Raw genomic sequence first — 24,955 nt, 5'->3', positions numbered from 1 at the left:
TTCATCGTAACTAATTGAAATAGCCTGGTAGTCCTCCAGGGTCTGTAGTCCTCCAGGGTCTGTAGTCCTCCAGGGTCTGTAGTCCTCCAGGGTCTGTAGTCCAGTACACGGGTTCATTCTGTTTCCGCTAGATTGGTTAACCAATAGACGTAGTTGGGCGTGGATTTTCGAAAGCGTTTTCGGGAATTGACACAACGCTTGTCTGGAAGACCCATGACCGAGATTTGTCAAATGCATTGCGCAGGACTGGACACCTTTATCAATGGTAAATGCTGAGAAAGTCATTATAATACATAATAATAGTACATTGATATTGAGGCACTCATGAAAGACAAGGTTGTTTTTCCAGAGATTCGTGGACGGCAATACATAGGTGAGTTTCATTATGAGTTGTTTCATCATGTATTATTGGTACAGGTCAACTGTATACTGTAAAGGACTGTATGTTATGTATAATGACGGATACCTGTAACAAATCGAACAACTCTGAAATTAAAATGGATGGCCCTCCCTGAACGCTTAAAAAAAAAAAGTAATTGACCCTCCCCTATACCCAAAATAATAATTACAAACTAAAGTGGATAGCAGAGAACATGCCTACCGTTTACCCTCACTCTTAGGGCAGACACGAGCCTTAGATGTGCCGTTTTAGTAACTGTTCTTATAAGCATTACATGGCAATGTAGTAATTTTGACAGTGCTGCAGGCCAGAAGGTTGTGGGTTCGAAGAACACCACTGACAATATCTTTTATAACGGAAAAAAATAGCCTTTTATAAATTAATTTCATGCAATTCTAAGTCATTTTACATGACTGGAGGCAAGCAGCTATTTTTTTTATACTACAAAAGCATGTGAGCGGAGTGGAACGAGAAGCCGTGCATTCATTATTTGGCGGAGCAGTAGCGCTCAGCCACGAGTTCTGGGCACGCTCTACCCAGTGTATTTCGGTTTCTTTAACAAGGTTTCCATCCAACCTTTTTATGTGAGTAAAGTACATGTCGGATATTATTTTTTTTTTTAATGACAAGCCTTATGGAAACAGAACATTTTCCGGTAAACTTTCCGAATGTCGTTCAAAACAAAACACTCTAGACAAGGTGGGGATCTTTTTGTGTCGGTAAAATGAATTATGCCAGACATGTAGTTGGAAACGTTATTTTTATGCGCAAATAATGATATAATAGCCAACATATCGAAGTAAACTTGGAGTCATGCTTTGTGTGGTCCTCCCACTTTGACTGGTCAGGAAAGCATGCAGTTTATTCGGTAGGTAGATTCACTTTACAAGGTGGTGAAGGTTCAAGGTGATGAGCTTGATGCTCTTTTCCAATAAATATCGAGGGTCTTATTCTTGTAACATGACGATCGATGCTTGGCTGCCGTTTGACAAATAAAAATAATCTCGCTCTTTTGTCCATGATAATAATTTTAAAATGTAGGCTATACATGCGATCTGGCCAACAACACACAGGTAGCGATGCTGGCTAGAGCGCACGTGCTAATAACAGACTGGACCCCTATATAACAACTTTTTGTTGTTGTGAGAACCATCAGCAGAGGTGATTCAATGGAAACCTATTCAACTTGTATTTTGTTATTCGGTACATCATTTAACCACAAAAGGTATTTACTACGTCATCACGTGCAGCCTTTTCTTTGCAACAAGTCAATTTGATGGAAACATCTCAGGTGGGGAAATGCGCATATTGTTTTTATGCGGATTTTAGAATATTCACATAAATCTGTCGCCAATTGGATGGAAACCTAGATATTATCACGTATTTTATTTATTTATTTGAAGGCATATTCTGTTGTATTTAATAGCCTACCCAAACACAAGTAATGCGCAGAAGTGTTGAGTATCTAGGTTTCCATCCAATTGGTGACAGATTTTCATGAAAATAATCTACAATCCACATAAATAAAATATGCGCATTTTCCCACTAGAGATGTGTTTCCATCAAATTGACATGTTGCAGATAACTTTTGCGGTTAAATTCTCATGTACCGAATAAAACATTGTTACATGGAGTTTCTTCGCATTTTCAACTCTACTGATGGTTTTGTCACAAAATGTTTAGCATTATATAGGGAATGTGCCCCCTCTGGTATTGGCAAACTCGCGGGTATAGCCTACACATTGAGATTACTATTTACAAAAGAGCGAGATTATTTTTAATTTGTCAAATGGCAGCCAAGCGTCAATCATCATGTCACCAGAATAAGACTCTTGATATTTATTGGAAAGGAGCATCAAGCTCATCACCTTGCACTTTCACCACCCTGTGAAGTTCATCATAATTTATTTAATCTTTAGCCGAATAAATTGTATGCTTTCCCGAGTGGTGGTTGGAGGACCACACAACATATTTTCGCGTGACTACAAGTTTAAGTCTATAAAATGGTTATTATATCAATATTTGCGCATAAAAGCGTTTCCACTGCAGTGGCGTGTATTCATGGTTTCCAAGGGAAGCCAGGCATCCTCAAATATTTGACCAATAAAAAAAATTATCATTATTTTATTTCTTTCGTCTCTCTCTGTGTTTTCATAATTTTCTGTCAATTCGCAAGTGGCTGACTCTCACTGGAGAAATCATCTGAGTGAGGGAAATAGCGCCCCTCTGTCTCTGTATGTGTAGCCCATGTATCTGATGCTGTCTGGAACAAAAGAGTATGACATGTTGCCGCCTTAGCATTTGATTGACTGATGCCAGCAAGTATTTGGCCTCCTCCCTTGATCATTTTTAAAAATAAAAGAATTAGCCAATCAGCTCAACTGTGGGTTGTCCTGATACAGCAAAATGCCTCTCAAGGGAGGCCAGTTTGGATTTGGCTTGACAATGCCCCGTGCACAAAGCGAGGTCCATATACAGAAATCGTTTGTTGAGATCGGTGTGGAAGGACTGGACTGCACAGAGCCCTGAACTCAACCTCATCGAACACCTTTGGGATGAATTGGAACGCCGACTGCGAGCCCGGCCTAATCGTCCAATATCAGTGCCCGACTTCACCAATGCTTTTGTGGCTGAATGGAAGCCCCACAATAATGTTCCAACATCAAGTGGAAAGCCTTCCCAGAAGAGTGTGGGGGAGAGGGGGAACAACTCCATATTAATGGCCATGATTTTGGAATGAGATGTTCAACGAGCAGGTGTCCACATACTTTTGGTCATGTAATGTATTAAAGCCACATAGTAACCTACTTCTTCACCCTCTCAACATTCACCTTATCTCCTTTAGTGAAGCAGGGCAATGGAAGTGGGCAGGCAACTGTTGGTAAAGATGAGGATGAAGAGGAAGGGCGAGTTCACCTCAGTTCCTGTAATAGTGCAGGGCCTCAAGGTCCATTTCTACCTGGAAGACTCTCCCCAGCTGGAGTTTCTCCATGGTTGTTACACTGCTGAGGAGCTGTGCACAAATGCAGCCAAGAAGTGCGGTGAGTCTGAGTCACGTTAGTGTTGGCACATACACTGAGTGTACAGAACATTAGGAACACCTGCTCTTTCCAACTTGACACAACTGTAGGAAGTAGTCAACATGGGCCAGCATCCCTGTGGAACGCTTTCGACACCATGCCGAGTCCATGCCCCAACAAATTGAGGATGTTCTGAGGGCAAGGGGGGGGGTGTTCCTAATGTTTGGTAAACTCAGTGTATGTCCCCGACTCTGTTCTTTCTCTCTCTCTCTCTCTCGCACATACACACACACACACAATATTAGTTGGCGCCCCATCTCAGGTGGTTCTCCTCTGTTTGTATCCTTCTTTTCAGTGTAGAACATTCAGCAGGATATTTTCACTCAGAAATTACAAAAGTCTTCCTTCTCCCTCCTGCCTTATTTGAATGTTTGTCATGGATCATGAATATGACATTGTCATATAGCACCTGGCTGGTTCTTGTTGAGGGAAATCATGTCTCTCTCTTTTTTTTAGGCATTTCCCCTCTTTGCTGCAATTTGTTTGCCCTGTATGATGAGGTCAGGAAAATCTGGTTCCCTCCCAATCACACCTTCAAGGAAAGCAGCCACTTAAAGCTCCACTATCGCATGAGGTAAGCATTAGGATAAGCTACTCCTCAGTTTGTCACAAATATTGAAGAAACAAAACAGAGAGAACCATTTTAGGATGCAGCAGCTATTTGGTCTGCAAATTCAACAAACTTGTTGAGTTAAACCATTTCTTTCTTACAAAAGGTTGATACTGACAGTGAAATACCTTTTAAAGATAACCCTGATCTCTTTATTCAGATTCTACTTCACCAACTGGCATGGTGTGAATGAGAGTGTGCCACGTGTTTGCAGACACGCCCTCAAGAGAAAGAACGCCAATGGTCCGAAGACCGAACCAGAGGGAAATCCCCTCCTCGACACTGCCTCACTGAAGTATCTGTTTGCCCAGGTATCCTTTCACACTCAGAACATATTTTCACAAAGTTTAAAACAGTTATATTCTCAAATGGAGAGCTCTAGCATACACAATCATATATCTTGAATCATGTGTTTGTGCGTTTGATTTTCCAAGGGTCAGCATGACTTCTTGAAGGGGTGGGCCACACTGCGTAACCCTCAGAATGAAGAGGAGGTCCACTATATTGAGAATGAGTGCCTGGGGATGGCAGTGTTGTCTATCTCACACCATGCCCTGGACAACAACATCGTCATCCCTGGTGTAGCAGGGCAAATCAGGTAACCAGTCACAATCCCAGAGGCTCAAAATTAAACCGTTTATTACTGTCGGTTTACCATCTTTCTTAATACACAACCATTTACGCTCATGCACACACACACACACCCGACTCACACACGACTCCTTCCGTCCCACCCAGCTATAAGAAATATATCCCAGATAGAGTGAACCAAATCATCAAGCAGCGCAACTTCCTGACACGACTCCGTATCTCCCGGGTGTTCCAGGACTTCCTCAACGATTTCAACAACAAGACAGTGCAGAGCGACAACGTCAGCACCCACGACATCAAGGTCAAATACCTAGCTACATTGGAAACTCTGACCTGTGGGTTCGGCTGTGAGGTGTGTAGCAAGATGTACTACAGTACCCATAATGCTCTCTGTAACCGTGTTTGCAGACACACTCTCAGAAAAAAGATTGCACCGGGCCAAAGACAGAACCAGGTGGTACTCTGATGGTCTGTGTAAAGAAGTTCCTGAAGCTAACAAAATGGTGTCCTGTCTCATCAATACAAGGAGTACGAGCCCAAAGTGCTCCGTGTGACAGACAGCGAAGGGGAGATCCAAGGAACACCCACTTCCTGTAACCAGGGTCAGCCCACTCAGTACCAAGTCCTTGTGTCTGGAAATACAGGGATCAAGTGGAGGAGGAAGCAACAGAATGTGAGCGTGAGTATATTATTTTGGCACTTATAATGTGTAAATGATGGTACACCTTGTATCTATCATTATTATCTGAATTTAACCAAATCTAATCTTATTAGTCACATGCTGAATACAACACCTTACAGTGAAATGCTGAATACAACAGGTGTAGACCTTACAGTGAAATGCTTACTTACGAGCCCCTAACCAACAATGCAGTAAAAAAAAAATGCAGATAAGAATAAGAGATAAAAGTAACAAGTAATTAAAGAACAGCAGTGGAATAACAATAGTGAGGCTATATACAGGGGGTACCGGTACAGAGTCAATGTGCGGGGGCACCGGTTAGTTGAGGTAGTATGTAGAGTTATTAAAGTGACTATGCATAGATGACACAGAGTAGCAGTGGTGTAAAGGGGGGGGGGGCACTGCAAATAGTCTGGGTAGCAATTTGACTAAATGTTCAGGAGTCTTATGGCTTGGGGGTAGAAGCTGTTTAGAAGCCTCTTGGACCTAGACTTAGCGCTCCAGTACCGCTTGCCGTGCGGTAGCAGAGAGAACAGTCTATGACTAGGGTGGCTGGAGTCTTTGACAATTTTTAAGGCCTTCCTCTGACACCGCCTGGTATAGAGGTCCTGGATGGCAGGAAGCTTGGCCCCAGTGATGTACTGGGCCGTTCGCACTACCCTCTGTAGTGCCTTGAGGTCGGAGGCCGAGCAGTTGCCATACCAGGCAGTGATGCAACCAGTCAGGATGCTTTCGATGGTGCAGCTGTAGAAACTTTTGAGGATCTGAGGACCCATGCCAAATCTTTTCAGTCTCCTGAGGGGGAATAGGTTTTGTCGTGCCCTCTTCACGACTGTCTTGGTGTGTTTGGACCATGTTAGTTTGTTGGTGATGACCAGGGAATTTGAAGCTCTCAACCTGCTCCACTGCAGCCCCGTCGATGGGAATGGCTGCGTGCTCGGTCCTCTTTCCTGTAGGCCACGATCATCGTCTGATATTTTGTTTATCAAGAGATAAAAACTGTCATGTTCATCTATTTCTCAGAATGCATGGACTGCCAAAGAGAAGAACAAATCCCCAAAGCACAAAACCAACATCAACTGGACAAACAAACCACCTCAAGGCGTTTCGAACGACTGGAAAACCTTCTCCGATTTCCATGAGATCACACACATCAACATCAAGGGCTCCACAGTCACTGTCCACAAGCAGGACAACAAAAAGATGGTAGAGTTTCATTGTTTGAAGTTTCAGGGGAAACTTATTTAGCAAAATGTTTAATAATATCTGAATGAGCAATCTTGAATGAAGCTAAGTTCCATTGCTTTACATTACATCTGTGTATTCTTTGTACCAATTTTTACATTGGACATCCAGCTTCATCGTTTGTTGTTACTTTATTTCTACCATAGGAACTGAGCCTGGGTTTCCACGCAGAGGCGTTGTCTTTTGCCGCCCTTATTGATGGATACTTCCGTCTGACGGTGGACGCACATCACTTCCTGTGTACAGACGTGGCCCCTCCCTCTGTGGTGCGGAACCTGCAGGAAGGCTGTCATGGGCCAATCGGGTGAGTTTAAATATCCCCATTCAGTTGTCATTGGATAGAGAACATGTACATATTAGTACAATGCAAAAATGTAGTACTACTATAGTCAATATGTTCGATTATACAGATATTGATATAATAATACTTCTATACTAGTGTAGAACTGAGTTGTTCCAACCCTTTTGGCCCCTCCCCTTCCAGCATGGACTACACCTCCCACAAGCTGCGTCAGGAGGGCGAGGAGGAGGGCATGTACGTTCTGCGCTGGAGCTGCATCAACTATGACCACATCCTCCTGACTGTCACAGGCAACGAGGTTCAGTACCACAAACACCACCTGCCTCACCCACAGACATGTATACAGCCACTCTGATTTTAAGACAATCGTACATTTATTTATTTTGAAAACAGGTCCGCCCTATCTTGTTAGTCACCATAATTTGCCTGAACTGAATTGTGATAATTCGTTGCTGTATGAATTCCTGTGTTAATAAATGGACTGATGTATTTCTCTCTAACCTCTTTCTCCTCTTGGCTGCTGTAGGTGGACCTAACCAATAGTCGTCTGTACCGTAGCTTTAAGATCGAGGTGGGGCCGGAGGGCTACAGCCTGAATGGTACGGACCTGAGGCAGCCCTCCCTCAGGGAACTGATGGAACAGCTGAGGGGCCAGACTCTCAGTACAGACAGAGTCACCTTCCAGCTCCGCAAGGCCTGCCCTCCCCAGCCCAGAGGTATGGTATGATACCCTGCCCCAAAACTATCATCATCACGGCAATAAATTCCTTACCATACAGGCATTGGTACATTATACCATACAATACACCAGGGGGCCTCATTTATAAACATCACGTACACACAAAATATGCCCCGAAACATGCGCCAGTTTCCACGCAAAAGTTGGATTTTTATAAAAAACAGAACTTGACGTGAGAATGTGCCTTTCCTCCCGCTAACTTTAGACCATGTAGTTGAAATATTGTAAGAAGGCAAAAGTAGCCTTGTGCAAATGGAGAATATAATGACACTCATGAAATCATGCAATCATTTGCTGTTAGTGAGAAGAGCGAAAATCTATTTAGGCCTATGTTATCTCTACATTCTTAAATAATTTGAAAACAGGCATATATTTCCTATGATTAATTTAATTTCCATGATCATTGCAGAATAAATTCTTCACCATTTCTGATTGGGATGGTTTCATACTGGTGAAATAGCCGATAGGCCTACAACTAGTGAAGATCCAATCCGCAGCGCAGTTTCTACGGTACAACAGATGGTTCACCTTTTCCTATTGACGTTTGTAGGCTACGTTTGAATACGGTAATGTTAATATTTAATTTAGAAACATAATACATAATAAGCTACTCTGAGTGGACAAAACATTAAGAACACCCGCTCTTTCCATGACATAGGCTGACCAGGTGAAAGCTATGATCCCTAATTGATGTCACCTGTTAAATCCACTTCAGTCAGTGTAGATGAAGGGGAGGAGACGGGTTAAAGAATGATTTTTAAGTCTTAAGACACTTGAAACATGGATTGTTAATGTGTGCCATTCAGAGGGTGAATGGGCAAGATGAGATTGAAGTGCCTTTGAATAGGGTATGGTAGAAGGTGCCAGGCACACCAGTTTGAGTGTCAAGAATTGCAACGCTACTGGGTTTTTCACGCTCAACAGTTCCCCGTATGTATCCAAGAATGGTCTACCATCCATAGGACATCCAACCAACTTGCCACAACTGTGGAAAGCATTGGAGTTGCATTGCAGTTGCATTGGAGTTAACATGGGCCAGCATCCCTGTGGAATGCTTTCAACACCTTATAGTCCATGCCCCGACAAATTGAGGCTGTTCTGAGGGCAAAACGGGTGCAACTCAATATTAGGAAGGTCTACCTAATGTTTTGCACACTCGGTGTATATCATAACCCTTGCAGAATGAATTCCTCACCTTTTCTGGCCATGATGAGTTCATATTCCCTGAGTAGCCATACAACAAATGACCTGCATGCACATCTCTCATCTACATGCACTTCTCTCATTTAATTGGGCCTAGTAGATAGGCTATTATAATTTCATACGGCAGGGAGTGTAGTTTATAATACAGTAGAATTGAACATGGAAGTGTATAGGATACCACTTTAAGTAGGGCTACTGTAGTTTTCATCAGAGTAGATCAATGTTTCAGAATTCGCGGGCAGTGCAGCATATTTAGGTTCCGGAAAATGCCAAACATTATTGTGTTCAAACGATCTGTTTACAGGTCCACAACAATTTGTAGTTGTGTTTGTCTTTCAGAAATAGTCAGATGCAACAAATGTCATTACAAAAGAAAACATTCTGCCAACACCTCCAAAGACATTTGATCAAGTTCGCCATTACTAGGCCTAATTCCAATACTTCCAAAGTATACAGCAAATAATGGTGTAATTGTCACCATAAAAGGTGAATGATGGGCGTTTTTCAGGCGGAGTTATATTGCAGGTTCACACGCGCACAGTTTTACCACAGGTCTGATTTATAACGTGAAAAATTCGTATGTACAGTGCCTTCAGAAAGTATTCACAGCCCTTTACTTTTCCCCCATTTTGTTGTGTTACAGCATGAATTTAAAATTAGATTTTATGTCACTGATGTACACACAATACCCCATAATGTCAAAGTGGAATTTTGTTTGTAGAATAAAAAAATAATAATTCTAAACTGAAAAGTATTCAAGCCCTTTTGTTATGGCAAGCCTAAATAAGTTCAGGAGTCTCAACGTCAACAGTGAAGTGAAGAGGCGACTCCAGGATGCTGGTCTTCTAGGCAGAGTTCCTCTGTCCAGTGTCTGTTCTTTTGCCCATCTTAATCTTTTCTTTTTATTGGCAAGTCTGAGATATGGCTTTTTCTTTGCAACTCTGACTAGAAGGCCAGCATCCTGGAGTCGCCTCTTCACTGTTGACGTTGAGGCTGGTGTTTTGCAGGTACTATTTATTGAAGCTGCCAGTTGAGGACTTGTGAGGCGTCTGTTTCTCAAACTAGACACTCTAATGTACTTGTCCTCTTGCTCAGTTGTGCACTGGGGCCTCCCACTCCTCTTTTCTATTCTGGTTAAAGCCAGTTTGCTCTGTTCTGTGAAGGGAGTAGTACTCAGCGTTGTACGAGATCTTCAGTTTCTTGGCAATTTCTCGCATGGACTAGCCTTCATTTCTCAGAACAAGTATACACTGACGAGTTTTAGAAGAAAGTTAATTGTTTCTGGCCATTTTGAACCTGTAATCGAATCCACAAATGCTGATGCTCCAGACACTCAACTAGTCTAAAGGCCAGTTTTATTGCTCCTTTAATCAGCACAACTGTTTTCAGCTGTGCTAACATAATTGCAAAAGGGGTTTTCTAATGATCAATTAGCCATTTAAAATGAAGACACTTGGATTAGCTAACACAACGTGCCATTGGAACACAGGAGGGATGGTTGTTGATAATGGGCCTCTGTACGCCTATGTAGATATTCCATTAGTCATTTACAACATTAACAATGTCTACACTCTATTTCTGATCAATTTGATGTTATTTTAATGGACAAAAAATGTGCTTTTCTTTCAAAAACAAGGACATTTCTAAGTGACCCAACTCTGAACGGTAGTGTATTTATTGTCATTTTGAATTCCTGCTGTAACAAAACATGGAATAAGTCAAGAGGGTATGAATACTTTCTGAAGGCCCTGTATGACGAGTGCCAAGTTTATAAATCTCAATATCTTTGTGCGTGCGCGGTCTTTTCAGAAATGGTGCACGCGGATATTTAGTGTTACATTTACACAACGGTTATAAATGAGGCCCCTGAGCTGGATGAGTTCTTCTGTTCATACCAATATCAAACAGGAAATGTTGCTCAGTAACTGTGGTTTTCTGTCACCTCATCTCACTTTAGAGGGACATGTTTGGCGTGTCTTGTTTCCTATTTCAGCGTGGTTTTTCATTTTCTTTAGAAATCTCTAACCTTCTGTTCGTGACAAAGAGAGAGGCAGAGCCGACACACCCCATACAGAGTCAACTCATCTTCCACAGGATCCTCAAAGAGGACATATTGCAGGTGTGTGTGCGTGTATGTATGGGGGGGTCCTGAGTGGCGCAGAGGTCTAGTTCACTGCATCTCAGTGCTAGAGGCGTCACTACAGATCCTGGTTCGATTCCAGGCTGTATCACAACCGGCCGTGATTGGGAGTCCCATAGGGCGGCACACAATTGGCCCAGCGTCATCTGGGTTAGGGTTTGGACGGGAGTAGGCCGTCATTGTAAATAAGAATTTGTTCTTAACTGACTTGCCTAGTTAAATAAAAGGTTAAATACATTTTTTTAAATAAAAAATGTATGTATGCATGTGTGTTTGCATGCTAGGCTATGCTAGGTATGTTCATGTGCACAGGATGCCCTACACTGGCAATGCTACCGTTTCATTTGTTTGACATCTACAGTTATGCTTTTCTGTCATTAACCAGGTCTGTGTCTCCCATATGTCTATCTAGGAGGAGCACTTGGGCTGTGGCACCAGAACTAACATCTATGCTGGCAAACTGAAGATAAAGTGTGAGGAAGAGAAGGATGTATGGGGTTCCCAAACCCACCACCAGGTCAAAGTGGTCCTGAAAGTGCTGTGGTCCCAACACAGGGACATCTCTATGGTGAGAACACATGCGTGTACACCCTCACACGTTCTGTGTAAATATAAGGGGCTTTATAAATATATTTGATTGACATTCACACAGTGGTGTAAAGTACTTAAGTATACATATTTTAAAGTACTACTTAAGTCGTATTTTGGGGTATTTGTTCTTTTCTATTTATATTTTTGTCAAATTTTACTTTTACTACATTCTTAAAGACAATCTCTACTTTTTACTCCTGTACATTTTCTCTAACACACAAAAGTACTTGTTCCATTTCGAACGCTTAGGCAGCACAGCAGTATGGTCCAATTCACGCACTTATCAATATAACGTGTTGTCATCCCTACTGCCTCTGATCTGGCGGACTCACTAAACACAAATACTGAGTTCGCAAATTATGTCTGAGTGTTGGAGTGTGTCCCTGTCTGTCCATAAATAAAAACCAAAAATAAAATGGTGCCATCTGGTTTACTTAATATAAGGAATTTGATGTATAGCATTTACTTTTACTCAAGTATGACAATTGAGTACTTTTTCCACCACTGTACTTGAGTACATTTAAAACCAGATACTTTTAGACTTTTACTCAAGTAGTATTTTACTAGCAACGGTCATCAAAATTGTTAATTTGAAGGAATGAAACAGTTGGCCAATGGATGAACATACTCTAAACTTTTAGATTTTTTTTAAATCCAACAGATTTTGATTGAATTATAGAACATAAAACATTTTACTGGCATGGGCAAATAATGGAGTTCAGGGATTTTTGGTGGGAATTCAGGTATTCAATTTAGTGCCAAATTTCACTTTTTGTTTTCTTAGAATGCACTCATATATACTCTTTCTAACGGTGTCAAGTATTTTGTAAATATTTCGTGTTAACATAAAGAAAATTGCATTTATGAATACATTAACATAAAGGGGTGGAACAACCACCAAACCACCATAAAGGGGTGGCACAACCACCATTTCAGCACATCGAATTTGTTAACATTTCAATTGTGTAAAAAAAAATAAAAAAATATATTCCCCGTAAAATGAACACCTATCAAAATAAAGTGCTCTTTCTTACATTTTACCAGACACTCTTATCCAGAGCAACTTACAGTAGTGAGTGCATACATTTCATGCATTTTTGAAATATTTTTTATTTTTTTGTACTGGCCCCCGTGGGAATCGAACCCACAACCCTGGCGTTGCACACACCATGCTGGCGTTGCAAATACCATGCTCTACCAACTGAGCCACAGGGAAGACCTGATGTAAGTGTCGAGACGATGTGTTATATTCCAGACTAAGCTTTAGCGTTCATATAAATGCAATGCAAAGACAGTATATTCTATTGAGCCCATTTCAGCCATTACCGGGGTGTGTTTGACAGGCATTTGTGGTCAGTGCCGTTTAAGATGAGGGAGGGCGATTTAAATAAAAATAAATAAAAATAAATAATAATAATTCATGATCATGACCTTATTTCTATTACCAAATATTGGATGACTGTCTTTCATATTCCATTCACCCAGTTCAATGTAACAGCGATAGGTTTAGGCTACTACATGATACTCACATTTTCTTTTACTACAACCTAGCCTATGAATGAAAATTTACAACGTAGGTGCACACAGGTCGAGAGAATAATTTGAGGTGACACATTCAATACATCCTTGCACACTCTTGCCTGCATCTTGCTGATATATAGGGTGTAATCATTAGTCCAACAGTTGCAAACAAACGTTTCTATTGGAAAAATTCTGGTATATTTATCCCCGTTTGCTTCCATTTTAAGATGTTCTTTTTTTAACAGAATTGGATTTAATGAATACACCCCTGATCATGCGTAAACACAGTTTACTTGCATAGCAGCCACGTTGTATTCCTTCTCGCATCTATGCGGTCTCCTCATCTCAACTTTTGCCTTCGCTTATGGACTTCAATGCACAACACATCAGCTGTATGTGGCCAGGTGAAAAAACCTTTCCAAGCCAAACCATATCATAACTGCTACACACAGCCTACATCGTTGTCACCATATTAGCTAACGTCATAGTCAACATAGCTAATAGAACTAACGCGTTAGTAAACCTGCTACAATCATGCGGTAACGTTACAGTCAGTAAGCAGTTTAGAACTTACACCGGGGGGGCCCAGTGGCAGTACATTTTTAAAAACAAAAGCTTACCTTGACATGGAAGAATTCCAGTGTTGTGTTGGATAGTCATAGCCAGCTAGCTAACATAGCAGGGTGTTTGAGTAGGCTAAACTAGCTAGCTGTATTTGTTAGCTAAGTAAAATTGAAAAAAATTACTCTCTCTTGCTTCTCCTTCATTTTGGAATAAATGAATTAGTTAAAAACTGTTCAAATATTGTCTTTCTCTCTCTGAGTCAACTGCTCACCACGTTATGCACTGCAGTGCTAGCTAGCTGTATTTTATGCATTCAGTACTAGATTCATTCTTTTGATCCTTTGATTGGATGGACAACATGTCAATTCATGCTGCAAAATCTCTGATAGGTTGGCGGACATCCTCCAGAAGTTGTCATTATTACTGTATTGACATCAATGTACCCAGAGGAGGACAGAAGCTAGCTGTCCTCCGGCTACACCATGGTGCTACCCTACAGAGTACTGTTGAGGCTACTGTAGACCTTCATTGCAAAATAGTGTTTTAATCCATTATTTGGTGACGTGATTATTTTTAGTATGATTTTATCTAAACAAAATAATACCTTTTTTTTTTAAATGTTTAAAAACATTTAGTTTTATGAAATTCACTGAGGAGGATGGTCCTCCCCTTCCTCCACTGCTGACAGGTCTTTACAAACATTTCCACGGTTGTAGTGTTAACTGGAAAAAAACTTCAGGCACAAGCAAGAGTATGAAAGAGTCACAGGAGTAAAATGAAATAAATCAATCCAGCGAGATTTCAGTGACAAGTGACCCTCAACCACAGGAAAAAGATAGAGGGCGGGCCATGCGCATTGCTAATTTTACTGGGTGACTTTCACTTTTACTTGAGTCATTTTCTATTAAGGTATCTTTTACTTTTAGTCAAGTATGACAATTGACTACTTTTTCCACCACTGCTCACACACACATTTCCTTCCTCCATTACCTGTCTGACTTTGTGACCACTTTCTTTTGACTTTTACTACGGACCTCTTTCCGTCAGGCTTTCTTTGAGACGGTCAGTATGATACATCAGCTGTCCCACCAACACATCGCTCTGCTGCATGGCGTCTGTGTTCGCAACCAGGACAGTAAGTCACCCTTCCTTCCATCATTCCTCTTATCTTCATTCTTTAACTGACACTCAGCGATATGCTGCAGGATAAACCTAAGTTATTGTAGATTATTGTGATGCAAGACTATGTACTCGCAACAGAGTATCTGCTACAACTTGATAACTGCAACATGAGAAGTTTAGCCTCGTGCTTCGTGTTCTTAGATGTTGAGGAAGTTGGCCCGATACTGCTGTTTACTTCATGCTTTGCTGAAGTCCTAGATGTAATGACATAGTGTCTACATTTGCAATATGCCGTATGTTGCGGAAAATACTTCATATCGCTGACAGTTAAAAAAAAGTAGCAATTTGCTAGTACTTTTTCATCTGAAAATGGGCTAGACTTGTTTTGAGTCCTCTAACTGTGTGTGGTCCCTGTTCAGATATCATTGTGGAGGAGCATGTGAAGCTGGGTCCTCTGGATGTGTTCATGAAGGGGTGTCGTCTTCAACTAAGCACTTCCTGGAAGTTCCAGGTGGCCAAACAACTGGCCAGCGTCCTCAGCTACCTGGTGAGAAACCCTCAATCAACCCTGATTCACACTATAGGGCCAAGCCTAGCTGTACTGGGATGGCCTGCTCACGCATCCACCATAGTTAATGGAACTGTGCTGGAAAGGACAATGTGCAAGGAAGACATCAGAGCCAGTCCAGTATGGTTCAGGTTGGCCCTATAGTATAAAACAGGCATAAAAATGTGCCATGATAATAACATTACATTCTGTATTCTTACCCGAATGTAAGCATCTTGGAACTTGGTGCCAACCGGGAGTAGATAGTAGTTTGTTAAAACTTGTACAGATCCAGTCAAATATATTGGCACCTTTGCTCTTTACAATGGAGCAGAATGTTCCGTTTTTTTTATTTTCAAAACTGGTTGAATGGATCTTTATACAATGAAGGCACCTGCAACTTACCACAGGTAAAATACATTGAACAAAAATCATTGCTTCCAACCAAATTTAGAATAATTTAGTCCAGGCGATTATTTTTTTAAATATTTTTTTTTACTTTGACGTGAAAGATCTTAATTTCAGTTATATATTTTTTTCCTTCTTGGTCCTGTGCCATTGTCAATCAAACAAATACATGTGTAAAATGAATTTCAACTTATTTTAAAAGAAATCATGCAAGGGTGGCTATGTATATGTCAGTGGAGGCTGTTGTGGGGAGGACAGCTCATAATAATAGCTGGAATGGAGAAAATGGAAAGCATGTGTTTGATGTATTTGATACTATTCCACTCCAGCCATTACCATGAGCCCGTCCTCCCCAATTAAGGTGCCACCAACCTCCTGTGGTATATGGCTGTGGACCTGACCCTTCCCTGTATTTCCCTCTCAGGAGGATAAGAAGCTGGTCCATGGTTATGTGTCTGCTAAGAACATCCTAGTGGAGCGGGATGGCCTGGAGGGAGAGACTGGGCCCTTCATCAAACTCAGTAGCCCTGGGGTCCCCATCTCCGCACTCAACAGACAAGGTGTGTGTGTGTGTGTGTGTCTCTGTCTGTTTCTCTAGCTGATGAGGCTGTGTTGTATTACAGAGTGTGTGGAGAGGATCCCGTGGATCGCCCCAGAGTGTGTGAGGGACAACCAGGTCCTGAGTGTCGCGGTGGATAAGTGGGGCTTTGGCACCACGCTGTGGGAGATCTGTTATGATGGAGAGGCTCCTCTCAAAGACAAGAAACTCATAGAGGTACACACACACTTCCCCTCACAACACAATAGAATTACTGACATACAGCGAACAACGCAATCTCTCCCTCACAACCACCCCTAGACTGCCCATACAAAACATGAATGTATCCCTTATTTACCCAGGTGATATATCTCTTTCAGAGGGGAGGTCTTTCTTGAGTTATTTCATTGAATACACCTGTTGTTGTATAGCCCAAGTCTTGGTCCCTGATCTGCCTCCTATCTTCCTCTCTGTGAGCAGAAGGAGATGTTCTACTCGGCCCAGTGTTCCCTGGTGACCCCAGACTGCCCTCAGCTGGGTGAGCTCATCACCAAATGCATGACCTACGACCCCAAGAGGAGGCCCTTCTTCAGGGCCATCGTCAGGGACCTCACCGGGGTGGCTGAGCAGAGTAAGAGGACAAAAAGGACTCAACCTCTCTGTTTCTCTCTGTGTCACCTTCCCTCTGTTTCTCTCTCTCTCTCTCTCTGTGTCACCTTCCCTCTGTTTCTCTCTCTCTCTCTCTCTGTGTCACCTTCCCTCTGTTTCTCTCTCTCTCTCTCTGTGTCACCTTCCCTCTCTCTCTCTCTCTCTCTCTGTGTCACCTTCCCTCTCTCTCTCTCTCTCTCTCTCTGTGTCACCTTCCCTCTGTTTCTCTCTCTCTCTCTCTCTCTCTCTGTGTCACCTTCCCTCTGTTTCTCTCTCTCTCTCTCTCTCTCTCTCTCTCTGTGTCACCTTCCCTCTGTTCTCTCTCTCTCTCTCTCTCTCTCTGTGTCACCTTCCCTCTGTTTCTCTCTCTCTCTCTCTCTCTCTCTCTCTGTGTCACCTTCCCTCTGTTTCTCTCTCTCTCTCTCTCTCTTCTGTGTCACCTTCCCTCTGTTTCTCTCTCTCTCTCTCTCTCTCTCTCTCTCTCTGTGTCACATTCCCTCTGTTCTCTCTCTCTCTCTCTCTCTCTCTCTCTCTCTCTCTCTCTCTCTGTGTCACCTTCCCTCTGTTTCTCTCTCTCTCTCTCTCTCTCTCTCTCTCTCTCTGTGTCACCTTCCCTCTGTTTCTCTCTCTCTCTCTCTCTCTCTCTCTCGTGTCACCTTCCCTCTGTTTCTCTCTCTCTCTCTGTGTCACCTTCCCTCTGTTTCTCTCTCTCTCTCTCTCTCTCTCTCTGTGTCACCTTCCCTCTGTTTCTCTCTCTCTCTGTGTCACCTTCCCTCTGTTTCTCTCTGTGTCACCTTCACTCTTGTCATTGTCATTTCTGTCGGTCACGCTCTCTCACATGTATGTGTGGACAAGTTTGTGTGTGTGTGCATGCACGTGCCTGTGTTTATATTATAGGAAATGTCTGAGTATAAGTATTATAGCCCTGCCTCTGTGTGGGCCCTCCCCCAGACCCAGCTCTGCCTCCTGGTAGGGTGCCCATCCAGGAAGTGGACCCCACCGTGTTTGAAACCAGGTTCCTCAGGAAAATCAAAGACCTGGGTGAGGTAGGGAGACTCCTAATACATGTAGACTTTTGGGGTGCTTGTCCACATTAAAGGGGCAATCTGTGATTGGTACAGTACATCCGTTGTTGGACTTTTGAATTCTAGCCAATGATTGTTGAGGAATATCACTTCTAAATGTCTCATGAGCTTAGTTCAATTGTCTTACCCAATCAGAACCCAGAATATACGCTATAAATATACATTATTAATTAAAATATAATGGGGTTTGTTTTATGGATCAGTTTGTTCCCCTGTAATGTGATGATTGTGGTATGTAACAGGGTGTGGGGTGTGGATATTAACTGTATCTGTATGGCTTTCATCAATATGGTTCACGGTGTCTGTGGCTTTATTCTTTAAATTGTGTGTGTGTACTATTTGCAGGGTCACTTTGGCAAGGTGGAGTTGTGTCAGTATGACCCCCGTGGGGATGGCCGAGGGCAGCTGGTGGCGGTCAAGTCTCTGAAGCCAGAGAGCAGAGGTCAGCTGTGGAGAGAGATAGACACCATGAGAGAACTCTACCACCACAACATCGTCAAATACAGAGGAGTGTGTAGCGAGGAGGGTGAGGAGAGCTCACACAGTGCACACACAGTACACACACCTCATCCCAGTGACGGGGTTTGTGTTAACACTGTGTTTCTCTGTCGAGGTGGGAGAACCACTAAGCTGATCATGGAGTACCTGCCAGCGGGGAGCCTGAAGGATTATCTGCCCTGGAGGAAACACCAGACTGACCTCAAGAGACTTCTCCACTACGCCCTCCAGATCTGCCAGGTATAGTAGTATGGTGCTTTATTAATACCCCCAAAATGAATTACATTTTAATTTCATCCTTTTTAATTTGACCCTATTAGGTATTTATGTATGTACTGCAGTTTGATTATGGAAAGAGTTGGACAGAATCTAAACCATTGCACTCCTTTAAATGCACTTTCTGTTACTTGGTAACTGTTGCCTAGTACCAAATGGAATGTTGTGGTAAATGTTTCAAAGACTCATAGAAAGCACAAGACTGCCTGGTAAATAGCAATACAAATATACAAACTATAAAAACAAGTGAAAATGTGTGTGTCTCTCTCAGGGAATGGATTACTTGGGATCCCAGCGGTTCATCCACCGGGATCTGGCGGCCCGGAACGTTCTGGTGGAGAACGAGAGCACGGTGAAGATCGGAGACTTTGGCCTGACCAAGAGCATGAAGGAGGACAAGAGTTACTACACCGTCAAAGAGGAGACCGACAGCCCTGTGTTCTGGTGAGCAATGTATAAATAGAATGACAACACAGGAGGTTGGTGACACCTTAATTGGGGAGGATGGGCACGTGGTAATGGCTGGAGCGGTATAAGTGGAAAGGTATCAACATCATCAAACACATGGTTTCCATGGTTTCCATGTGTTTGATGCCATTCCATTGGCGGCTCCGTTCCAGACATTATTATGAGCCGTCCTCCCCTCAACAGCTTCCACTGAATGACAAGATCAGGTCCTAAAACTTAACATGATAGTTGTCTCCCAAATCAATGTGAAGGACATGAGGTCAGGTGCATTTTAAAGTCTGGATCCCAATCTATTTCGTTGCTATTGGTGCTACACTGCACAACCAAAAGTAAGTGGACACCTGCTCGTCGAACATCTCATTCCAAAATCATGGGCATTAATATGGAGTTGGTCCCCCCTTTGCTGCTATAACAGCCTCCACTCTTCTGGGAAGGCTTCCCACTAGATGTTGGAACATTGCTGCGGGGACTTGCTTCCATTCAGCCACAAGAGCATTAGTGAGGTCAGGCACTGATGTTGTGCGATTAGTCCTGGCCCGCAGTCAGTCGGCATTCCAATTCATCCCAAAGGTGTTCGGTGGGGTTGAGGTCAGGGCTCTGTGCAGGCCAGTCAAGTTCTTCCACACTGATCTCGACAAACCATTTCTGTATGGACCTCGCTTTGTGCACGGGGGCATTGTCATGCTAAAACACGAAAGGTCCTTCCCCAAAATGTTGCCACAAAGTTGGAAGCACAGAATCATTTAAAATGTAATTGTATGCTGTTGCCTTAAGATTTACCCTCACTGGAAAGCCCCAGACCATTATTCCTCCTCCACCAAAATGTACAGTTGGCACGATACATTGGGGCAGGTAGTGTTCTCCTGGCATCCGCCAAACCCAGATTTGTCTGTCGGACTGCCAGATGGTGAAGTGTGATTAATCACTCCACTGAACACGTTTCCACTGCTCCAGAGTCCAATGGCCGCTTGACACCACTCCAGCCGATGCTTGGCATTGCGCATGGTGATCTTAGGCTTGTGTGTGGCTACTCGGCGACGGAAACCCATTTCATGAAGCTCCCGACAAACAGTTCTTGTGCTGACGTTGCTTCCAGAGGCAGTTTGGAACTCGGTAGTGAGTGTTCCAACCGAGGACAGATGATTTTTATGTGCTATGCTCGATTTTATACGCCTGTCAGCAATGGGTGTGGCTAAAATAGCCGAATCCACTAATTTGAAGGGTTGTCCACATACTTTTATGTATACAGTGCATTCGGTAAGTATTCAGACCCCTTGACTTTTTACACATTTTGTTACGTTACAGCCTTATTATAAAATTGATTAAATAGATTTTTGTTTGGGGAGTTTCTCCTATTCTTCTCTGCAGATCCTCTCAATCACTGTCAGGTTGGATGGGGAGCGTCGCTGTACAGCTATTTTCAGGTCTTTCCAGAGATGTTTGATCGGATATCAAGGATCTCTCTCTGTACTTTGCTCTGTTCATCGTTCCCTCGATCCTGACTAGTCTCCCAGTCCCTGCCACTAAAAAACATCACCACAGCATGATGCTGCCACCACCATCCTTCACCGTAGGGATGGTGCCAGGTTTCCTCCAGATGTGACGCTTGGCATTCAGGCCAAAGAGTTCAATCTTGGTTTCATCAGACCAAAGAATCTTGTTTCTCATGGTCTGAAAGTCTTTAGGTGCCTTTTGGCAAACTCCAAGTGGGCTGGCATGTGACTTTTACTGAGGAGTGGCTTCCATCTGGCCACTCTACCATAAAGGTCTGATTGGTGGAGTGCTGCAGAGATGGTTGTCCTTCTGGAAGGTTCTCCCATCTCCACAGAGGAACTCTGGAGCTCTGTCAGAGTGACCGTCGGGTTCTTGGTCATCTCCCTGACCAAGGCCCTCTCCCCCGATTGCTCAGTTTGACCGGGAGGCCAGCTCTAGTTCAAGTAAGAGTCTTGGTGGTTAAAGATTTCTTCCATTTAAGAATGATGGAGGCCACTGTGTTCTTGGGGACCTTCAATGCTGCAGAAATGTTTTGGTACCCTTCTCCAGATCTGTGCCTCGACATAATCCTGTCTCTGAGCTCTACAGACAATCCCTTCAACCTCATGGCTTGGTTTTTGCTCTGACATACACTGTCAACTGTGGAACATTATATAGACAGATGTGTGCCTTTCCAAATCATGTCCAATCAATTGAATTTACAACAGGTGGACTCCAAGTTGTAGAAACATTTTTAAGTATGATCAATGGAACCCAGGCTGTATCACATCCGACCGTGATTGGGAGTCCCATAGGGTGGCGCACAATTGGCCCAGCGTCGTCCGGGTTTGGCTGGGTAGGCCGTCATTGTAAATAAGAATTTGTTTTCAACTGACTTGCCTAGTTAAATAAATACAAAATATTTAAAAAATAATTTCGAGTCTCATAGCAAACGGTCTGAATACTTATGTAAAAAAAATATTTTCGCTTTGTCATTATGGGGTATTGTGTGTAGATTGATTGAATACATTTTTGAATAAAGCTGTAATGCAATTTTTTTGAGAACGTCAAGGGGATCAGATTCAATTCTGATGTTCGCTCCTATGATGTTAACAGGGTGTTCTCATTGTATTTACATTAACTCACATGGGCGGCAGGTAGCCTAACGGTAGAGTGTTGGGCCCGTAACCAAGAGGTTGCTGGTTCGAATCCCTGTGCTGACTAGGTGAAAACTCTCTCGTTGCCCTTGCTCTACATAAGAGAGTCTGCTAAGTGACTACGATGTACTGTAAAATGTATGTATTAGCCTTGGTTGTGTTCATTAGGCAGTTGGCACCCAACGGAAGATTACAAACAGGAAGGAACTACCTGAACTTGTCCAATAAGAAACGCTCATTTCCGGTTGCAAAACATTTTGCTACGTTGTGCCCTAACCCATGTGTTGCCTTGTAGGTATGCTCCTGAGTGCCTGGTGGACTGTAAGTTTTACCCTGCGTCTGACGTGTGGTCCTTCGGAGTGACCCTCTATGAGCTGTTGACCTACTGTGAGACAAGCAGCAGTCCTACCACGGTAAAGAACTTTGTCTCTTTGTTAATTAACCTCACTTTGGAAATATGTTAATACAAATTCCTTAAACTTTACTGATTTGACAAATACCAGAGGTCAGACCTGTTAACGTGTATCTGATGAGATACCAGGGGTCAGACCTGTTAACGTGTATCTGATGAGATACCAGGGGTCAGACCTGTTAACGTGTATCTGATGCGATATATCCTAGTCTTAGTTAATTAAACTAGCGTCTGTCTGTTTTGGGGTCAAATCATTCTGAAGTTCAATACTCTGAGCTTTTTACCACGAAGTGTGCACTTTTCTACTTCCCTTCATGGATTTTAAAGGAAATTACTAGAAACTCCTTCCCCATGCTTGTACCAATCCAATGCTTTTAAATGCATGGGAAGAGTGCATAAGTGTATACTTTGGGAGAAAAGACTGGTGTTGGTAGGGATAGAACTGGAGCGTAGGACCAGTGTTTCATCTGTTTTGATCATTTGTTATGGTTGTTCACAGGTATTCTTGGAGATGCTTCGTCTAACCCAGGGTCAGATGATTATCACCCGATTGGTGGAAGTGCTGATGGCCGGCAGGAGGCTGCCCTGTCCACCTCACTGCCCAGATGCGGTAAGAGAACTCTGGGAAATGGTGTAACCTGCTCACAAAGGCTGTAGTCGTTCCTTCTCTTTCATCTGAAAGCTAATACTCTGGGGTGAAGTTTCCTCTAGGTACAGATCTAGGATCAGCTTCCCCTCCCCGATCCTAACCTTAATCATTAGTGAGAAAAAATGCTCAACTGACCCACGATCAGTGTCTAGGAGCAACTTCACCATACACCAAATCTAATAGCACCCTTTCTAAATAAAAAAAGTCAGTAGTGTTACTCTACAGATGTAGGATCTTAATTTGACCAGTTTCTCACAGCAGGAAAATAATCCTACAGCAAAAGGAAATGGGAATTATTATGTGGATTATAATTAACTGACATTTTTGTAGGGGTTGATACATTTTTTTGTTAGGACAAATCAAGTCTGACATTTTAAAAGTGAAATTAAAAACTTTAGAAGCCTTTTTTAACCTTGAATACACTACAAGTTTGCATTTCCTGCAGGAAATTTCTTGCAACAGGGTGATCAAATTAAGATCTGACACATGTATAAAGATCCTCAATAGGAATGAGTAGGAATAGAACAACCTGCATATCTAATGGCTTTGAGCAGGTTGCTCATTATCAAAGCCGATGTACATCAACATAAAAAGGAAAATTGCATCCACAAGGATAAATGTGTCTTCCCAGGTGTGTTTATCATAGCAACGTTTTGACCCCTAGCTTTCAGGATATACATTTTTTTTATGCTTCTCGACCCCCAAAAAGTTTGAAAATGTTTACATCTGCTCTGGTCTTAGCACTTCTGTTTGTGTGCTTGTGTGTGTGTGTGTGCAGGTATACTCTCTGATGAGGAGGTGTTGGGAGAGTTCCCCGGAGAACAGGATTCAGTTCAAAGACTTGATTACAGAGCTGAAGCTGCTGCTGGACGAGAGGCACGGAGGAGATGGACTGGCTGTCTGACCTGACAAAGCTGGAGCTGCTGCTGGACGAGAGGCACGGAGGAGTGGATGGCTCTGACTGACAAAGCTGGAGCTCCTGCTGGACGAGAGGCACGGAGGAGATGGACTGGCTGTCTGACCTGACAAAGCTGGAGCTGCTGCTGGACGAGAGGCACGGAGGAGATGGACTGGCTGTCTGACCTGACAAAGCTGGAGCTGCTGCTGGACGAGAGGCACGGAGGAGATGGACTGGCTGTCTGACCTGACAAAGCTGGAGCTGCTGCTGGACGAGAGGCACGGAGGAGATGGACTGGCTGTCTGACCTGACAAAGCTGACACGGATGGATAGATAATAATACTAGTGATTCACCCATATGACATTTTTGGCCGATACCGATATCCCATATTTTCCTTTCCAAAAAAACGGGTAGGCCGTCATTGTAAATAAGAATTTGTTATTAACTAACTTACCTAGTTAAATAAAGGTCTCACACACACCACACTGACCCAAAAGTTATTTTGTTGGCATTTACGTATGTCCCCATTACCAGTAAAACATAATCAAAACCTATTTCTTTCACTTACTTACTGTGCTGTTTCATTGTTCGGTTGTATCATTCTCAACCAGGATTTCATCATCAAGGTCAAGCAGTTCTGTCTGTCCGTGGCCTCTCTTCCTCGTTGCGCACTGTCACTGTGTCTGTTTCCATCTTGTCCAGCTGTGTATGTAACATTTCACGTAAACCCTGTTTCTTGTCTGCATCGACGTAGCGGTCCTTGTACCTAGCATCGAGCATGGTGGCGACACCGTAAAGAGAATGCCACAGAATTGCTTGTTCACAGCCTGTGTTGCCAGTTTTGTTGAGCAGGCATTTCAATGCCATGACAGAGGGGTATCACGTCGGCTGCAGACACAGGTGATGAGCTTATTTCTCCAGTCAGTTGTTTGAAGAGCTAGGAGTGTGTTCAAGTTTCAAATATGTTCTCAAATGCCCTTGAAATGGCAGCAGTGGTATGACAACCAGCACATTCATGAGCAGTATGAAATCCTCGACGATTCACTGTGCTGTCAAACTCAGCATGCTCATGGGGCTGACATCGTTGGTCCAAATGTCAGTCGTGAAG

At 42.9% G+C, this 24,955-nt stretch overlaps 1 protein-coding gene across 5 annotated transcripts; it reads left to right on the top strand.

The window, feature by feature from the left end:
- The first annotated feature begins 61 nt into the window (after window positions 1-61).
- Window positions 62-24,326, top strand: LOC106598436 (tyrosine-protein kinase JAK1). 5 transcript variants are annotated; one of them, XM_045714493.1, is made up of 27 exons: window positions 62-265; window positions 350-373; window positions 3,246-3,441; window positions 3,937-4,054; window positions 4,251-4,401; window positions 4,525-4,688; window positions 4,829-5,033; window positions 5,208-5,360; window positions 6,387-6,569; window positions 6,755-6,912; window positions 7,093-7,207; window positions 7,436-7,625; window positions 10,867-10,970; window positions 11,404-11,559; window positions 14,715-14,802; window positions 15,209-15,336; window positions 16,169-16,304; window positions 16,368-16,519; window positions 16,763-16,913; window positions 17,882-17,976; window positions 18,361-18,541; window positions 18,629-18,753; window positions 19,061-19,233; window positions 22,183-22,300; window positions 22,799-22,909; window positions 23,727-23,885; window positions 23,942-24,326. In XM_045714493.1, the coding sequence occupies exons 3-26, from the start codon at window positions 3,258-3,260 to the stop codon at window positions 23,850-23,852; spliced, it is 3,465 nt and encodes a 1,154-aa protein (XP_045570449.1). In that variant the 5' UTR covers window positions 62-265; window positions 350-373; window positions 3,246-3,257; the 3' UTR covers window positions 23,853-23,885; window positions 23,942-24,326. The 5 variants fall into 5 exon arrangements, with proteins under 5 accessions (XP_045570449.1, XP_045570450.1, XP_014044959.2 ...); XM_045714494.1 differs by lacking the exon at window positions 350-373; XM_014189484.2 differs by having other exon boundaries at window positions 62-373; window positions 5,208-5,354.
- The last annotated feature ends 629 nt before the right edge of the window (window positions 24,327-24,955 follow it).

Source organism: Salmo salar, chromosome ssa03 (assembly GCF_905237065.1).
Source record: "Salmo salar chromosome ssa03, Ssal_v3.1, whole genome shotgun sequence".
NCBI classification, from domain to species: domain Eukaryota; kingdom Metazoa; phylum Chordata; class Actinopteri; order Salmoniformes; family Salmonidae; genus Salmo; species Salmo salar.
This window is presented reverse-complemented; position numbering and strand designations above follow the sequence as displayed.

What these genes read in the sequence shown, in the direction of transcription:
- LOC106598436 (XM_045714494.1), top strand. Translation starts at nt 3,258, where the DNA reads ATGGAAGTGGGCAGGCAACTGTTGGTAAAGATGAGGATGAAGAGGAAG. An exon ending in AAATGCAGCCAAGAAGTGCG is followed by an intron (nt 3,442 to 3,936) that starts GTGAGTCTGAGT and finishes TCTTTTTTTTAG; the next exon opens with GCATTTCCCCTCTTTGCTGC. An exon ending in TGAAGTATCTGTTTGCCCAG is followed by an intron (nt 4,402 to 4,524) that starts GTATCCTTTCAC and finishes TGATTTTCCAAG; the next exon opens with GGTCAGCATGACTTCTTGAA.